At 38.8% G+C, this 18997-nt stretch overlaps 1 protein-coding gene across 6 annotated transcripts in view; it reads left to right on the forward strand.

Moving 5' to 3' along the window:
* The window catches only part of SLC44A5 (solute carrier family 44 member 5), a 155269-nt gene that overhangs the window by 59786 nt on the left and 76486 nt on the right, over nucleotides 1-18997 (forward strand). The window contains exon 1 of one of the 6 annotated variants that reach the window (XM_077928580.1): nucleotides 8351-8450. The exons of 4 other annotated variants lie outside the window; for them this stretch is intronic. In XM_077928580.1, the coding sequence (XP_077784706.1) occupies nucleotides 8414-8450 (37 nt within the window). In that variant the 5' untranslated portion in view covers nucleotides 8351-8413. Of the gene's footprint in view, nucleotides 1-8350; nucleotides 8451-18997 lie in introns of those variants that run through there. One more of the 6 variants, XM_077928583.1, reaches the window with a different exon arrangement.

Raw genomic sequence — 18997 nt, forward strand, 5'->3', positions numbered from 1 at the left:
CTCTCTTGTGAAGTGGAAATGTAATCATTCTGGAAAATTAAACATGACTGACTTGCATTACTGCGTATGAAGGTACAAATGATAATTATAATCATTCTACATCAGACGTTTATACGTCATTTATATCTCTTGTCATTTCGCAAGGCTAATTTTACACAGCATCCGGGACATAATAGCTCAAGAAGTAGGACCAAGGTAGAAAGAGAGAACCTCCTTCTTCACCCCTAAGTCATTATAAAAGTCTAATAGAATATAGAAAGGACATCTAGCAATCAAAATGTCAAACAATTACAGTGCCCAACTAGCTCAACACCAGTTTTTCATATCCATATATCTGTATTTTCTAAAATTAATGTGCATAAAGTGAATATGGTTTGACTACTCAGATAAGTATATATTCACTCAAATAAACATACATATTCAGAAGTTCATCCACATTCACCCAAAAGTGCTAGTGCTTTTCAACTTACACTGGTCTGGGGGGGAAATTGTGTGCAATCCTGAATGTGTTTACTCAAGTCCCATTGTGGGGCTTCCTCCCAGGTAAAAGGGTATAGGATTTCAGATTTGGTTAAGAAAATATGCAGAGGTAAATAAGATATTCATGATCAACTAGGAAGATATTAAAATATTAATACTGGATCAAATTATAGGACTCTGAAGTATTTCTCTGATAGCTCCATCTGTGTAGTGATGCCAAGGCCTAATACGAGAAAGGGTAAGGTAAAAGGTAAAGGACTCCTGGACGGTTAAGTCTAGTCAAAGATGACTATGGGGTGCGGCACCCATCTCACTTTTCAGGCCGAGGGAGCTGGCGTTTGGCCACAGACAGCTTTCCAGGTCATGTGGCCAGCATGACTAAACCACTTCTGGTGCATGGAGGGCAGTGATGAGTGCCAGAGCACACAGAAATGCCGTTTACCTTCCCGCCGCAGCAGTATCTATTTATCTACTTGCACTGGTATGCTTTCAAACTGCTAGGTTGGCAGGAGCTGGGACAGAGCAACAGGATCTCACCCCCTTGCGCTGATTCAAACTGCTGACCTAATCGGCAAGCCCAAGAGGCTCAGTAGTTTAGAGCACAGCGCCACCCACGTACCTCAAGGGTATGCAGTACTGACACCTTTTTTCTAGAAGAAAAGCACTGGTTAAAAATGTAACACTTCCTGTAACAACTTCATGACACCTTTTTTTCCCTACAGTAAAAACACCCTAAAGATCTGTATGTAGAAGCAGGCTTCTGTATAGAAATATATTCAATATGGAGAGTAAAAGAAAAGGGGCACTTTCTCCTTTTAATCACACTGTAGCATGAACACAAATAATTGTGCCATATTTTTAATTTATTCATAAAATATATCATCTTTCCAATCTTAAAAAGAACCCCAAAGTGATTTCCAGTTATTAAAATCTCATCACAATTTGAACTAGGAAGCATTAAAAAGCCAGAAGACAAATAGGTGAATTGCAATCACTGTCACATGAATAATAGCTTGTGAGCCACTTAATGTGCGTTGGGAGAAAAGAGAATGGCCATGTGACTCAGAAGATCCATAGAACTACTTTCAGCTTTGCCCCCTCCCCCAACACCCTAACTTGGAACAGCTATCTCCTTTCCCAAGGCAATATCATAAACTGGTTTTGAAATATCACTCATTTTCAGAAGTGTTTTGCCAAATAGATTAATGGACTTCTGTTTGAGAAACAGATAGGTTAAGGAAGCATAGACTTAGAGGAAACACAACTAATTCTGATTTATTTCTGTATTGGCATATTTTATTGACATATACAGTATATTTCTGCTCGTACTATTGTAGTCGAATATTGCTTTCCCCCTTTTAAGTGAGTAGATGAGACGGCATTGCTCTCTGATTGTTTTAATTGCTAAGTGAGATTTATTCAAACTTGATTGCCATTATGCAACTGAAGGAGCAGGTTGTTCCCATTATAATGATGCCTCGGTGCCGGCGGAGGGGGGGGGGCGTTGGGCAACACCATGCGGTCCTTGAATTGCAGGAATTGGAAAGAGGCTGGTGTTGATGTGAAAACTTAACCTCAATATACTGCATTATGTAAATTGCCTGCTGGAAAAAATGGGGAAGGAAGTGCTTGTTTTCACTGTTAGGCAGAATTAGCTTGACACTGAAACATCTTTATATTTTTTTGCACTGTACTGGTAATTGTACAAAGGCGAACAATGAATAGCAAAAAATTCTGTCTTGCAAAACAGCTGATGTCAATCTAATTTAATTCAGAGAATATTTAAATATGTCTGCACTCATTCCAAGAATACGTACACGTTCATTTGTCTCTTCACAGGAACTGCCATTCACCCACACCGGACATTCTGTAGAGCAAAGCTAGGGCTGCCAAACGTTTGGTCCAGCAAGGCACATTTTAATTTTGAGAAAGTGCCGTGGGCGCCAGTGATATCACTTCTGTGGGGGTGTGGCATAAAAACATGGCTGTCATGGGAGGGGGCCGAGTACAGGCATTGCTGGTTGCTCTCTTCCCAAATGCACACGTTCATTTCACATATACAGGCCACAGATAAATATATCCCTCAACCCAAGTACATCTCTTCCTTTCTCACAAACCACACACACATATTCATACATACATATTTCACATACATACATATTTCATACATACATTTTTCAACCCCTGCTTGCAAACATACACCACAAACACACCTCTCCATCTCCATGTATGGGCTAGTTCTGCGCAAAAAATTGAGAAGAATGGTATCTGTATGTTTTGCCTCATATCTCAGGTTCTAAAAATGCTAGAAACTTTGTCTTTTTAAATGAGAACTGGGAACCGAGGGGTTATGATTTATCTGGGGTACACCAAAGAAGGCCTTTGTGGGCACCTGCACACACCGGGTCGGCAGTCCCTGCTGTAGAGTCTTGTGGAAGCATGTCATTGCCTCAGGATATGCTGAGGCACTTGAGTCCAAAGGAACCTGCAGCTTTATTAGCTAAACAGATTAACTTCTGGATCATTCCAGTCAAAAGGTCTAATGACCCAATATAGCCAATGTGTTGTCTTGCCCCATGATCCAAGTATACTTCTATTTCTTTTTCCCCACCAATGCCTCTGTTCTCTGTTCCCTTTTTAGTGCCACACAAACATCTCATTCCAGCCAGACTTTCTTCTTGGTTCATTCCCCCCTCTGGTTTTCAAGCGCTCATCTATTTCTTGCTCTCCTGCTAAATTCACCAGCCATCTTTCAGTTATAGCACCAGTGTGTGTGTGTGTGTGTGTGTGTGTGTGTGCGTGTTTGTAACAGCTTATATGTGTTATATATGCATTAATAATGTATCTCCCAACAAGCAAAGATGTTAATTATTTTATATTAGATCACAGTTTTAAAAGGACCTGTTTAAGGATTCAGAATGCAAAGCAACCGCAGGGCATGTGGGATTATAAAGCAAGTACTGAAGTGCCTAATTAGGTACTGCACTTTTCTTTCTATAACAAATCTTGCTGCTCTTTTTAATGAACTTTTAAAGAAGTAGTTAAATAGTGTTGTATTTTACAAATACAGAATTCAAATCAATCTTATGAAAGCAAAAGTATAAACGTAACAGCGCACTGATTTTAAAAAAATACTAGATACTTCTTTAAACATACAGAATCATAGAATCGTAGAGTTGGAGGGGACCCTGAGGGTCATCTAGTCCAACCCCCTGCAATGCAGGAATATGCAGCTGTCCCATATGGGGATCGAACCTGCAACCTTGGTGTTATCAGCACCATGCTCTAAACCAACCGAGTTATGCAGTGAATCCAAGGTTGTGTATAGGGACCATGTCTTTAGGCAGATCTTATAATAAAGCTTTCTCAACTTGTACACATACTGTGCTGTATATCCTGTGTGTGTGTTCATTTTAAGCAACAGGACATTTTAAATATTAGTTAAATTGTAAAAAAAAAAAAGTTATTTAGAAATGTCTTCTTTCTTATATGAGAGTAGTCCATGGAGCATGCGGATGGACAGACAGGCTCTTAACCACTTTGAGCCAGAGTAGAGAGGCACTTCTCTAGGCCTGCACCCTGGGTAGGAACAAACCTAGCCAACCCCTGGGTACAGCTCAGTTTTATACAACAAAATCTGAAAATCTGAAGCAGAAATTTCCCTTTTCTTCTTTAGTAAATGAAGAGGTATAAAATGTTCATTCTCACTACATGCCACAATAGATTGCTAGCATCCAAAGGAATTAGATGATTTTTTTAAAAAATTGCTTATTAAATTTGAACCCCACCTTTACGTCAAAAGTTGCTTAAGGCAGCTAACAATAATAATATAAATTAAATATAATAAAGTACAACAATAAAGCAGCAATAATAATAAAAAGTAAAAATGCGAAAGCAAGGTTGGTAAAATATGCCTAAAAACAACCAGTTGAAATCAATTTGAGCATGTTTTTGAAACTTCTTATGGGTAAGAGTTACAAAAAATATATATATTTTGTGTTTGTGCATAATCCTCATTGCCCACCTTTGCTAGACCACACTGCTGAATTGACAACTGATGAAAGAAGCCACAACTGACAAATTGTAGTAAATAAACAGAATTAATTGTGGTTTGTTTGGTTAATAGGTGGCTGGTAACATTTCAAGTCAGTGCTTATCTGTGCTTTAAAATGCATGATGTATGTCTTATTATGACACCCTTTTAATGTTGGTTATTATTTGGCAGCAGGCAAAATGTTATGTGTGGCATGTCATTGAAAACCAGGATTTGTCAGAGCAAATTTTGAGAACGGGAAGGCTATTAGAGTTTTGTGCATATTGGAACGGCTGTGAGTTGGCATCCCTCCTTCATTCATTTTGTTCTCTAAAAGCTTACTAATGTGGCAGAGAAACAAGACATTGTGGTTTGTATAAAGCAGAGGTTTCCTCTTATAATGGGAGTCTCACACACAGTGCTTAACATTGTAAAATGTGGTGATGGTGATATAATAGGTACAGTAACAGAATATTATCCTTTTAAAAACAGCAAAATGGCAGCATTCATTAGGCATGTAGGCAGAGAAGATCTGTTACATAGCTCAATATTTCAGTAATGTCCCAATAACGCACTGATTGTTTACAACTTCCCCAATGTCAGGGTTTTATATTACATGGAGACTGCTTCTAGTTCAATTCAGGTCATCCGGGGAGTGACAGTATGAGATATTTTTCATCATTATTTGCCCTAGACTTAGGCAACCAGGTCAGTCTTAGCCCGTTAGCATCATTTAGTTCGGTTGCATATTATTCTACAGTATTGTTCAGGCCTACCATTCCAAGTGTGTTGCAGCCAAGTTCACTAAGTGGTCTTCTGGTTATCTGGTATTTGGCAGATGTCAAAACAATGCAGCTCCCAGGGCGCTGCATGCCAGAATGTTAGTCAAGTGCAGTACATATTTAAAAGAAGATAACAAAGGATGAATATGAAAGACAAGGTCAGAAATTCTGAAAAGCTTCAAGTAGCTGCAGTGTATTTTAAATTATGTCATAGTATTTGTCATTCTTTTGTTCGCAGTACATGCTTTTTGTTCAAGAGTAAAACAGAGTATGAGCCTCAGCTTCCCTTGTATATGTTTTATATGTCTTAATCCACATATTTCAAAAAGAGTTTTTTGGCTTCTGAATTTATGCATATGTTTATTTGTTTGTTGATAACTAGTTCTGAGCCTGCTGGAAAGAATGGGAGAAAAATTCAGATTTATTTTTTAAAATAATAATAATAATAAAGTGCCTACCTAGGCCTTGTCAGACCCAATATGGGGGAGGGTTTTATTACAGTTAATGGCTATGTTGAAAGAACTACTCCAGCTAAACCATTTTCCTTTGACGACAATGCAGAGCTAATAAGACATGCCCTATATTGTATCTGACAACTTCTGGTACCCCTGACACAAGTCCATATCATAGGGATAGAAAGCCTTTTTTTCAGCCTGAGAACCCATATCTCAGTGGGGGACAGGGCCAGCAGATATGTAGAAGAAGAAGAAGCGGAGGAGGAGGAGGAAGAGTAGTTTGGACTTGATATCCTGCCTTTTCACTCCCCTTAAGGAGTCTCACACCGGCTAACATTCTCATTTCCCTTCCTCCCCAACAACAAACTCCCTGTGAGGTGAGTGAGGCTGAGAGACTTCAAAGAAGTGTGACTGGCCCAAGGTCACCCAGCAGCTGCATGTGGAGGAGTGGGGACGCGAACCTGGTTCACCAGATTACAAGTCCACCGCTCTTAGCCACTATACCACGCTGGCTCCCCAATAATAATATGACTCTTATTAGGCTACATTCCAGCCAAACACAAGCCAGAGGTTTCTGCTCTCCTTCTCCCACCTATATTTCTCTAGCCAAGCAAGCAGCAGACATTATCACACACGCTGCAGATAACTCCCTACACTGATAACCGCACACTGGAAAAGGTTCTCGCAGCAGCATGTAAAAAGCCAGTGCATACAGCCACCAGCCATCTCAGTGTATGGCACAGGTAGTTCAAAGTCAGTGCAGCCAATAGCTATTATGCAAAGAAGATGTGAGAAAAGGCATTTTTCTAGCTTTCAGGTGTTCCAGTTTAGTCTTTGTGTGTATACATGAATAATTATTGAAAGCAATGGTGAAAAGTATAATGGAAAAGGAATGGTTGAATATATGCAGAAATGTATTTAAATCTCTTAATGAAAGGTCACATTCCTAAGCATAGAGGCCTGCAAGAGTTGCAGTAAAAACCCCCACAAAGCATTGAAAAGCTTTGAACCAAAGCATTTGAAGCATGCAGTTAGGAAACAGAGCAGTAGTATAAAAATAGACATTCAGACCCCATTTCTAAACATCCATTCATTCATCATCGGTTCCAGTGTATTGTATTAGCCATAACAACACATCCAAAAGTATTATTATAAGCTATTCAACAAAACAGAATGATAAAATATAATTTTTAACAGTTCAGTCAACTACATTCTGCTTGGTAAAATCAGTTCATCATTCCCTTTACTTCTGAGGCTCAGGTGTGAGTGCTGTTGCCCATATAGCCAAACAGTAATATTAATGCAAAAGAGGGAGTTGTCAGCAGGCATGCAGGAACTCCAAAGTTTACAGGAGTACAAAAAAAGAAAACTTTAGAAAGATTCCTAAGGGGGAATCCCCAAGAACACTACAATGATTTCTGAGCATGCTCAGCGGCTACTGAATACAGTACAAGCTAACTCCTGGGAGGTGAATGGGAAACTTGGTGAGATGAGAATATAATGGAGTGTCCTGGCGGAGAACATCGCTCACTGACTGGAACAGTGAACAAGAGCATTTCACATTTCGACATTTCTGCAACATTTAATTGTGACTTTTCAGACTGCATTAAAATAGCAATGCTACAATACTCAAAAATCACTGTTAAAAAAGGATATAAAATACAATCGCATCTTGCATGCAATTAACTTGCACGATGTCAACCTTGTGGACTGCATTGCTTACTTTAGTGTTATTGCTTAACTTGATTTATAAACACACTTGCCAGAAATGTTGGGCACCAAATGATACAGACAAAATGATACAAAAAGTTAAATATATGAAATATTTTTAAACAATTCTCTGAAGTTTACATCCTGAATGTGTGTGTTATCATACCCTCAAAACCCTTTACACCGGCTATGCTGCTTGAAACATTGTTTTCGTCTGCACAATGTTACTACAGGACTTCAACATGATATACTAGTGGTATTTAATTAATCAAGGTGAATAAAATTGCTTCAAAACTTACCTGAAATTAATGAAACTCCAAAAATGCTCACGTTTGCACAGAAAACTAGAATCTCAACCCCGTGGTTAACTTGCATTTAAAAGCCTCTTAGCAACTAACGCAAAGGCAACATGAGATTGCAGCTGTTAACATATTTAAATAAATAATTGAATAATACACAAAGCAGACTGTGTGGGATATATTTATACCACTGCAATGAATGCAATGCAATCTGTCTACACATGCAAAGAATATACAAGTTTTGAAGGGGTGGGGAAAGACACACACAAAAAGCAAAGACAAAGAAAACAGTTGGTGAGTTACAAAAGGATTTGTAGCAGTTCAGAACTCTACCAGGCAATGTTGCTTCCCAACCTAGGTGATTTGAATAGGGTTCTGTGTGTGTATTTGTGTACTTTGGAAAAGAGGTGGTTCTCTATGGGAGTGACATTTATAGCAGCAGCCGTATGTTGGCACTGGGTGATATCAGTTTTCTTTTAGTTGTAAGTCCCACCCCCATTGTGAGCCGATCCTTATTGGATGAGGTTGTGCCATTCAATTAGTTTTATTTTTAAACCTGGTTACATGGTATTTTGTGGACATAAGCTCACTGTACAAACTGTTCTTCCTGAAAAGTCCTTGTAGTTGTACATTGCTAGAGTTGGAAGCAGCAATATGACTAAAAAGGAAGAATTCTACTATGGAGAAAATGGTAATCTTATATGTCTTTGCTCTAAATGAATAACGTGAAAAATGTTTTGTACCAGAGACTGATATTCAGGGTTCTCTTCCATCTCTGTGTCTTTGGGGTATGTGAAAAGTGATTGCTAGATGAAACAGTGTTGCAGCAATTTGAAAATGTATTTTGTTTTACTTACATAATATATGTTTTTTGAACCAATCTTTTAACTTCCAAACAAGTTAAAAATGGGTTCAACCCTTTTCGAAGCAACCTGCTGTGTTTACATTTGTTGTACAAGTTCTGCTCTTAAACTTTAAAAAACCCCTCAATATGTTGTGAAAAATGGGACAATTATTTAACTGCAAGCTTATTCCATAGCTTTCAATGAAAAGACTTGGTTTGGATTGCATTATGTGCCTTTATATATGCATCAGATCAGCAAGATACATTATACAAATCTTTAGATTTAGAGCAAATTACAAAATTAAAATTTTCTCTAAGCAAAACCTTCCTATAATACTACAATGTGTTTCTATCTGGAAATTTCTGCTAGCACTGATATTTACAGTTGTCAGTTTTAACAAATTATTTTTATTTTTTTACTTTTTGTACATTAACCTTCCTTTAGTAAACTGTCAAGTTCTGTCTTGGTAGCAATCTTAAACCAGACCCATCCCTCCCCAATATGAGTAGGTATTCTGATGCTTCAGTAGAGAGCTGTCATTTCTGGAAGGGTTTTTGAAGGTGTTTGTAATAATTCAGTGTTTTACTTTCTTCAGCGAACACTGTTGTCTTCAACTTGTGAAATTTGTTTGCTTTGTGAGTAATAAAAACCACACCCCTTACTACTATGAGATCAGAGCATGGAGCGCTTAATCTACTATGCCCTTGTTCGTTAGTAAATTAACAGGTATTGGTTTTTACTGGAGTGGTATTCTAACAGTCACATCTGATCCCCAAATGCATAGTTTTTCCATTTTAATATGATAGGAAACCAATAGAGGTGTGTCATGCATACTAAGGCGGAAGGAAATTATTATGAATTCTGTTTTGCTAAGAGGAATGGAGTCATTATAAAAAGTAGAATAACTTCTTGGAAAAGGAAACCTGGTGTGCACTTGGCCCCACTGGCTACATTATCAACCATTCTGTTTCATGTAGCTATCCTGAGCATTCAGGAAATTGCTGCTGTTGATGATGTTGCAGCATAATGTAGGGCAAAATAAAAGCATATGGAGGAAATTATGTATGAGGATCCTCTAGTCTTTTTGAAACCTTGGCTTACTACGGTCCTAAAGAGACAAGAAACTATGTCTGAAATGCAAAAATTTGCCAGTTCTACATAAATATTTCATACCTGTGTTTGATATACGGATACACCTGGATGTAACCATGCAAATATATAAACATTTGCTCCTGTTGGACGCATGCTGATGGGTTAATGAAGAGTATTATAAGACAGGTCTCTGCCACATCACCACATAGCTATGCAGATCCTTTCCCCATTTCCCTCCAATTGTGTGTAGAAAAGAAGTTGTTCTCATGCTCTCAGGGGGTTGCACTAAGTGATCCTTGGGGTCCTTGCCAGCTCTTTAGTTTTATGATTCTAGGTACAGTAACTTTCAAGTTCTAAATGTGCGTACCTGAAGGAAGTTCTGCAACTTAATGGAGTATAGGCAACTGCATAGCACATTGGGTACCTTTTATATTTCCCTTATAAGCTTGGCTTTGGTCTGAAGGATTTCTGTCTGACAGGGTAATTTGTGTTCTGTACCAGCCAGCAGTTTTTATCACATACATCTGTTCCAAAGCTATTAGCTGCCAAGGTTCTTGTGTGGCAAAAATATGTTTTTGTTGGTTATTGGCATGGAAGAGAACATATTTGCTACAATGCAAACAGAAACAAGGGAGCTCCCTCAGTTTACAGAGCAGGGCTTGTGTGTTGTGAAGGTTTTCTGATATGAAGCAGGACAAAAATTCACTTTTGTTAATTGGTAAAATTCATCCCTCTCCACCCCGAAAAAGAGAGAAAATGTTCTCTGGCAGCACAGTCCTATGAAGTGTGCTCAGATTAAGCCTCACTGAGTTCAATATAACTTACTCTAGGAAACTGTGTATAGGGTTGCATCCTAAATTCCTTTGACGTAAACTGTTAGCAGTGGGCACAAATCATGTTTTCTCCCCCCTAGCAAATGGGATTTAAGAGTAGCTTCACTGAATGTCCATGTATCCTCTGAAGGAAAGAATCAGTGGTATGTTGTAAAGAATGCTGAAAGAATGAGGTTCATAAACCTGATAATGGTGCAAGTAGCATAGCCATATTATATACACCAAGCTTTAATATCTTGATGAGTGTGTCGACATGTGAACTGGGCCATAGTCAGCTGTCAGTATTTTCTGTCACAAGCCAGAAGGTAATGCAGGTATAATGTGGTAAAGAATGTTAGACATTAACACACCTAGCTGATAGATAGGAAATATGTGCTACCATACCTAGTTTTCTTAGATTACTTTAGCAAAACCTGTGACATTTTCTTGGGTTTTTATCTCACATCTTTCCATAAAATAGTGAGAAGCAGAAGTGATAAGCTACTTTAATTTAACTGTCATCAGTAACCTGTGGAAGATAAGAAGTTGCTGGAAAGATGCTATCACCAGCTGCAGAAATGCACAGTGAATTCCTGATAAATTGACTCATCCTAAATATTTTTCCTCTGTCAATCTTTGGTGCACAGATTGAAGTTAAGAAATTCTATTATTTAACATAGCTGCTCCCAATGCAGTGAAGTAAACAAGAAGTCTGAACAGAGTACCTATTAATCCACCTCACATTTCCTCCCCTTGCCTTGGAGGTTTCCTATGTTACTGCCAACACAGTCCACACAGAAGTAACACTGGTTTACTGTGTGTGCTATGCTTTAAATAGCCTGTTTATGTGCCCATTTGCAAAAGAAAAAAAATGTACTCATTCTCTGTGCTTGTAATATGTTATTAATAATAAAAATAACTTTTTAAAGGTTGCATTCTGCCATTCTAGAAGGCTAGTTTATACAACAGTTTATTTTTACATGTGAATTTTCCTGACTGTCTCTGGGTAGGCACTCACATGAAAAAAATGGCTCATGTGAACCAGCTAATTACCGGTATGTATATGGGCAGCATCAATTCTTGGGAATGTGGCAGCTAGGAAAATTTATCCATGGTGGTGGAAATTGCTATGAGGTATAACCAAAACCAGCCTATTCACAAAAAGGATTTTAGGCATGAGTTCAAAGACAAGTCGAGATTGTTTGTGTATATAAACATTTTTACTTTGGAAGCCTGCTGTTCAAATATCTCCTTCAAGTCACAAGGGAGCTTTAGGCAAGCTGTATTTTCCCCATCTTAGTCTCCCATCTGCAACATGGGAATATAATACTGTAAACTATTGTGTTGTTCCAAAGTTGCTATAAGGATTACTGAGATAGTGTCTGTGAAATTTGAACACTTGAAACCATAATTATTCAAAAGTTATTTTACGAATTGGCTCAGAATTATACTTTGTCCATGGTTGGTGGTACAAGCCAAACCTTAAGAATAAAAATTACCTTTGATAGCTTCATATGAACTAACTGGTCATCAGGAAAGCAGGTTCAGATCCCCTGTACAGTAGTACCTCGGGTTACATACACTTCAAGTTACATCCACGTCAGGTTACAGACTCCGCTAACCCAGAAGTAGTGCTTCAGGTTAAGAACATTGCTTCAGGATGAGAACAGAAATCATGCTCCGGTGGCGCGGCGGCAGCAGGAGGCCCCATTAGCTAAAGTGCTGCTTCAGGTTAAGAACAGTTTCAGGTTAAGAACGGACCTCTGGAATGAATTAAGTACTTAACCTGAGGTACCACTGTATACAATAAGTGGCCCAGATGTTTGTAGTGGAAAGCAAAATATTGCTCAGGTACATTAAACACTAGATCTTGTCTGTTTTTTAAAGTTGTTGCAGGAAATTGTCGTGTTTTCACAAATCAGCTTGCTACTTACTGGACTGTGGCTGAAATCATATATGCTTGCTTATGAGCAGTGCTGTTTTTCTAGAAAAAGAGGTGCCAAAACTCACCATGAACGCCTCCCTTGTTCTCTTATAATGGCAATGGCGACTGCCTGAGAGGTGCTGGAACTGAAGTTCCAGCTGAAAAAAGCCCTGCTTGTGAGTAAGTGCAATTTAACTCATTGGGACTGTTTTGGACTGTGCTGTAAACCAGTTAGTTCATTTCTGATTTTAATAGAACTTTTAAAGACATGGTGGAAGTGCTAGCTGTCCATAGAAATTTACTGGAAAAGCTAATATTTTAGTGTAGCTGTGATTGGGCAGCAGAAATTACAACCCAAATTAAATGTGCCAGCAAAGAGAAGAACTAGTGTTCTTTCTAACCCATTTCTTATTTTATATGTGCTATGCGGTGATTTGAGTTCTCTGGTATTTAAAAGTAATACCTGTCAACAGGTCAGCTGATCAACCCATCATTGTAAAAGCAAGTCAGCAGAGCAGGAGGCATACAATTGAGGATTAGAGTTTGCCTGGTAGAGGTCTTAAGTAGACTGACTTTGCTGCAGTCTGAGTTTTATGAGTGATTCTTGCCTTGCAATACATACAAGCCTCATCCCAGCCTATGAACTGTAATACTTGCAGCAATGTACATAGCAGGATAACCACAAACCCCTCACCTCATCTCTCTTACAATACTCCCAACTTGCAGTGTGAGAGTAACAACTGCAGACAACATAGGAGGGTTGTAGCAAGCTTCTCTCTCATCCTAAAATATATTGTAGTGCTTTTGTAAACCACTGTCTAACATGCAACTTGACCCTCAACATGTAGTTTTAACCCTGGACTAAACTGGGCTGTGATAAGTCACACTCTCCCAGCCAAAGTTGAAAAACTAAAATAAAAATAAAACACCTGAGTTAGAAAAAGCTTGAGCTTCTCTGTTCTTTGATGCCATTTGTTTTGCTGAGGGCAGCCTTGTAGCAAATCACAATTGTGCTGAAATTTTGGGATTTCTCTATATTTATTTCCACAAGTAGCTTTCACTTCTTCTTTAGAGGACATTTCAATATGGCTTATCACTTAGACCCACAAAATTGTTTATCTTCCATGGAATGGCCCAGTCTTGTAATTTTATGTGCTTATGGAATAGGGACCATGCCCCAGTGGTAAGGTTGCCTGCTTAGCACAATGTGAGTGGAGCCAACCACATCCTCCCATCTGTCAAGTTGGGGGGAATAAGGGACAGTGAGCCCCTTTTTGAGCAAAAAGAAGTAAACCCAGCTCTCCAGTGCTTAAGGTACAGTGATGCATCCAGTAATATCCCAGTGATGTGTAAGTTTGTATGATCTCAGAAAGCTTAAGCCATCAATGATATAGTTCCTACATTTTCTAGGTCATGTGCCTCTGATTCAAGGGTTAGGGATCTGGCTGAATTTCAAGATCAGTGTTCCCCCTATCTTTCTGTATGTGGGAAATTGCACTGCACTGTGATTCACACACCATATCAAGGGAACAGCAAACCTTAATGGTTTAATATCACTATTGGCCATATGCCACAGCTGAGCAGTAGTAGTTCAAGAAGACAGTTCACTAGCCCTTGAGAGCCATATATTGCTTTTTATATGGCATCGTTCATCCAGAAGGGTACCAAAGTGCTATGCATGTGAATATATATTCATTAGCCTCAGCAATAGCAAATGCTATCATTTATATTATATTACAGAGTTCCATTATAAACCTCTTTATTCATTTGCTCATCTCTTTATCCTTTTGGGCTCAGACCTTTATATGCTTGCTGTACAGTCATAGGGCATTGTGCTTTTGTTTTAAATAAAACATATTAAATGGGCCTCTTTTTAATGAAATTTTGACGTTAATTCCTCAAATATATGGAGGGGGGAGAATTGACATATTTGTGCTTTTAAAGTAGCAAGATTTTTAAATTACACGGTCTTTTGCAGTTCTGCACTACTGTCTGTGTTTAGAAATGCTGCTTTGTACCTGTTTAATTGGTTCCCTTTTTAAGATCTATCGAAAGCCCTTTCTGGACTTAGGAAATAGTTCTAGATGAGCTGAAAGGGGATTGCAAAGACTTTTGTTGTCAGAACAGAGCAGGAGAAATCGCACTGTCCACTTATCTGCCGAATAATCAGACTACTCCAAAACCTCATTCCACAACTCTTACTCCTTCAGCCCCTTACTCTTTTGCTTTCTCATTTTGATTGTTGTACATTTTCTGACACTGATTATTGTCTCTGTTAGCTAGATTCACTCACGCTTTCTGGTTGGAAAAACCTGACCAAGTGGCTGCTCAAGCACTTTATTTTAAGGATAATGAAGAGAATACAGAGTTCAGTTCTCGGGGACTGCCCCCTAGTGCTATACTGGATAAGTTGCCTGCAGGCACAAAGCACTACCTGCTCAAGGGACAATTTTGTTTTTTCATTTCCAGCCAGGTAAACTTTATGTCCAGTACTAGTATGGCTTTCTTTCCTGCCCTTTGTCTCCTGTTTCTTGCTTGCTGCCTTGCCACTGGTACTAACTGATCCTCCCAGGCCTTTTTGTATAGTTGGCACTTGCTCTCAACTTTTCACTGCCAACCCATATTCCAGCCATCTTCTGCTGCTGTCCACAACTCATTCTCTTCTGCTGTCTGATAACAGACCAAACAAAGCTCCTTTGCTCAGGAACATATGGGAGTTTGGTTTAAGATGCAAAGCTGAAGTGCATCTAATTGAGATGTACCAAAAGAAGGATTGACTGCTTGTCCTGTTTAAAGAGTGTCTATTCCCAACCGGCACACCTCTCTTTAATTGCCTCTGATGGAAGCAGAATAGTGTAGTGTACAAAAGCAGCTGGTTTTATAAGAGAAACAAGTCTAACGTTTGACACCCATGTGGCCACTCAGCATAAATATTCTATTAGTTGTGCAATTAAAATGTGTAGCTTCATAAGGAAGAGCAATGCTCCACATTGATTTGCAGGGATCAAGTGAGAAATCTTTTGGTGTGTTGATCCCTGTAATGAGCAATCTTGCCATACAAGGACAAAAAACTCAATTTTCCAGCTGTCATCATTGCATAGAAAAAGCAAAAATGTCGAATACTGGATTCACCTATGATTAAAGCCTCTTTGAGGAAAGTTCCACCAGGAATGAGCTTGGTTCATCGTATCTTTTCTCTAATTATAGCTTGAAATGCAAACAAATGCTGTCTCACAAACATTTTATATGTATTGCTTTATGAGTGTAAGCTGGCCCCACTGAGCCCAGTGCAGCTATTCACACATATCAAGTTGTTTGCATGCATTAGAGTTTGCAGAATAGAATTTGAATACATGCAGTTCCTTAGAGTAGCCTGGTACGGTAAGAATACAACAGGGATTGTGGTCGACAAAGGTTAGGAGGAGACAACTTCCCAAAAGAGATGCAGCTTGGGGGAAGGGGAGGGAATCAATTTAATTAGAATGGATTCTTTTCATAGATAGCTTAAACCAACACACCAAATTCACTGCCTGAAATATGATTTTCTATCAATATTGATATAATGACATAAAACTCTAAGAACAGTCTTTCTTCAGTTCCATCGTACAACTTTGAGAAAGAGAGATGCAATTTTAATCTACGGACCATTGTTGATTAGGATGGGAAACTCAAAGCACATTTATTATGGAAATGTTTGCATTGAAGTCAGCACCATTGTTCCATTTTAAGTGTGCTGTGGACTGGAGCTTTAATCTCTATTGAATTCCTTAAGACTTCGTCGTTAGTACTGCAATAAAAATGTGATTAAAAGATGAGAGACTTGAAAGGAAGTGGGAAGGGGCAATGCACCCCAGGATTTCGAATGCGACCTTGTTGATTTAATTAATTTATTTCATTTCCAGTTTTCATTATATGGTATGTTGTTGTTGTTTTTTTAAAAAAATATATATCTTTGTGTTAATGTAATAATCCTGGGGAGGGTTCCAATGGGGTCAGATGGGCTCAGTCATGCAGCATGGCAAATGGCAATACCTCTGTCTCCTGAGTCACCAGGGTCCATCTCAAATTTGGACACCTTGCTTGTTAGGCCACCCTTGCCTCTGGAACCACTGGAGCCCAACTCAAGTTCAGCCTCTTAGGAGGAGGTGATTGCCCTATCTATTCTGTTTGCTCTAGAGGAGTCTCTGACACCTCCTCCATCACCTACTAGGTCACAGAGAAGGCAGGCCAGGCATGAACAGACAGGCCAGGGCCAGTCTTCCTGGAGCATTTGCTTGCCAAGTCTAAGGAACAGCCTTATTGGTTGCACTAAATTAGCCCCCCCCCACTCAAAATTACAGGGGGCATGTCACTTGTTGGATCAATGTCTTCAGTTGTCTAACTATGCGCTGTACCTGCTGTGCCTTTCAACTTTATTCTGCTTATGTATCGCACTGATATGAGTATTAGTAAATATTTTGGTAGAAACTGTAATCTGAGTTTGAGTTCTTCATCCAGTAGGAGCCAGGACAGTGCTTTGGATATTTGGATACAGAATTTGGAAACAACAGCAACAACAACCACACCTTATGCAGTTTACCTGTATAGAGAACCTTTTTAATGTTTAATGTTTTATTATGTTTTTTTATATCTGTCAGAAGCTGCCCAGAGTGGCTGGGGCAGCCCAGTCAGATGGGTGGGGTACAATTATTATTATTATTATTATTATTATTATTATTATTATTATTATTAGTTTGGCAGCATAACATTTCATAGATAGGCAAAAGTGCACAGCAATTTTTAAAAATGAGAAATTTAGATGTGGAACCATTTCTTATACCTTGAAATATATTATAGCAATGAAGAACATTTTATGATGCTATTCGGTTTGCAGCAAATAGCATAGAGGAAGAAATGTCTGAATCATAGTTAAGGCATCAAGAAATAAGGAACTAAGAAGAGGCCTGCCAGTGGCCCATTTAGTGCAGCATTCTGTTCTCAAAGTGGTCAATTGGGTGACTACAGGAAATAGCCTGTGGGCAGGACCTGAGTTCAGTTTTTTAATACCATAAACATTGTGGAAAGATGTTACGCATTCAGTTATTTAATGTGAATCGTCACGTAAATACTACATAAGCAAGGAGTGCCTTGAATAAATGGATTTTACAAAAAGAGAAATTTATTTTCTTTACACTTCCAATATCATTTGCCCACCTACATTTTTTTAAAATACTTTTGGGAGATATGAATGTTTGCTACTTCATCCATGAAAGCTAGATTTCACATAATCTTATAAATAAATAAATAAATAAATAAATAAAGCCTGATATTGTGAGCTCCTTTTTCATTAATCGCTCTATAACTTTGGTTCGTGGGACGCGGGTGGCGCTGTGGGTTAAACCACAGAGCCTAGGACTTGCCCATCAGAAGGTCGGCGGTTCGAATCCCTGCGACGGGGTGAGCTCCCATTGCTTGGTCCCTGCTCCTGCCAACCTAGCAGTTCGAAAGCAGGTCAAAGTGCAAGTAGATAAATAGGTACCGCTCCAGCAGGAAGGTAAACGGCGTTTCCATGCGCTGCTCTGGTTCGCCAGAAGCGGCGTAGTCATGCTGGCCACATGACCTGGAAGCTGTACACCGGCTCCCTCAGCCAATAGAGCGAGATGAGCGCCGCAACCTTAGAGTCAGTCATGACTGGACCTAATGGTCAGGGGTCCCTTTACCTTTTTAACTTTGGTTCACTTTCTGTGCATCATTCCAACATTTAACCAAGTCAGCCGTGGACAATAAAGTTATTTCACGTAATATTACATAATAATAAGAAAATGGCAACAACTAATAACTAGAACAGTGAAACTGTTAAGACAGACAAGCATGGTCTCCCTCAAATTAACAAAAGGCCAATTTAAGGGGTCTGACTTTCTGTTACAGTTACATATTCATTTTTTCATGCGTTTCTTTCTTGACAAGATGTGACGGCTCATTCATTTTTGTGTGTGCATGTTGAGGTTGGCACTAAATGTGTACTTCAATGCTGCTTAGTGTGTTGACTCTTCTTTTGGATGGTTTGGTACATTTCCAGATTCTAGCTAGCTGTATTCGGGGGGGGGGGGGGAATGGACGACGACTTCAAAAAGTGTTTTGAACCAGGATATTGTGGATGATATAATGAGAAGCTTATGTTGAAACAGGGGTGGTGTTTTTTAAAAATGTGGACATAAACAAAAATCCTAAATGTATGTTGAGGGCTATGTGAATTGTCCTCAAGTTAAGTGTGTTATAAAAGGAAGGACATTTGTTCCCAACTTTTCACATAATTATTGTTTTTCATAGCTCCCTTGAGTTGTAGTCACACTGAAAATAACAGCTCCAGCAAAATTGCATTTCATCTTCAATGAAACCTAGATAAATCTGCAAATTATGTGGTGTAAAATTATTTTTATAGGATATGGCAAGGCAAGGCTGTGAATAGAGCTTCTTATTTCATTTTAACATTTGCAATTAAGACTTTCAATGGGTAGTTTGAGAGAAAAGTAGCTTCAAATTCAAGGCAGCAATGCTTAATGGGTTTTTATTTCTCTCACAAGCC

This window comes from Podarcis muralis, chromosome 5 (genome assembly GCF_964188315.1).
Source record: "Podarcis muralis chromosome 5, rPodMur119.hap1.1, whole genome shotgun sequence".
NCBI lineage: Eukaryota > Metazoa > Chordata > Lepidosauria > Squamata > Lacertidae > Podarcis > Podarcis muralis.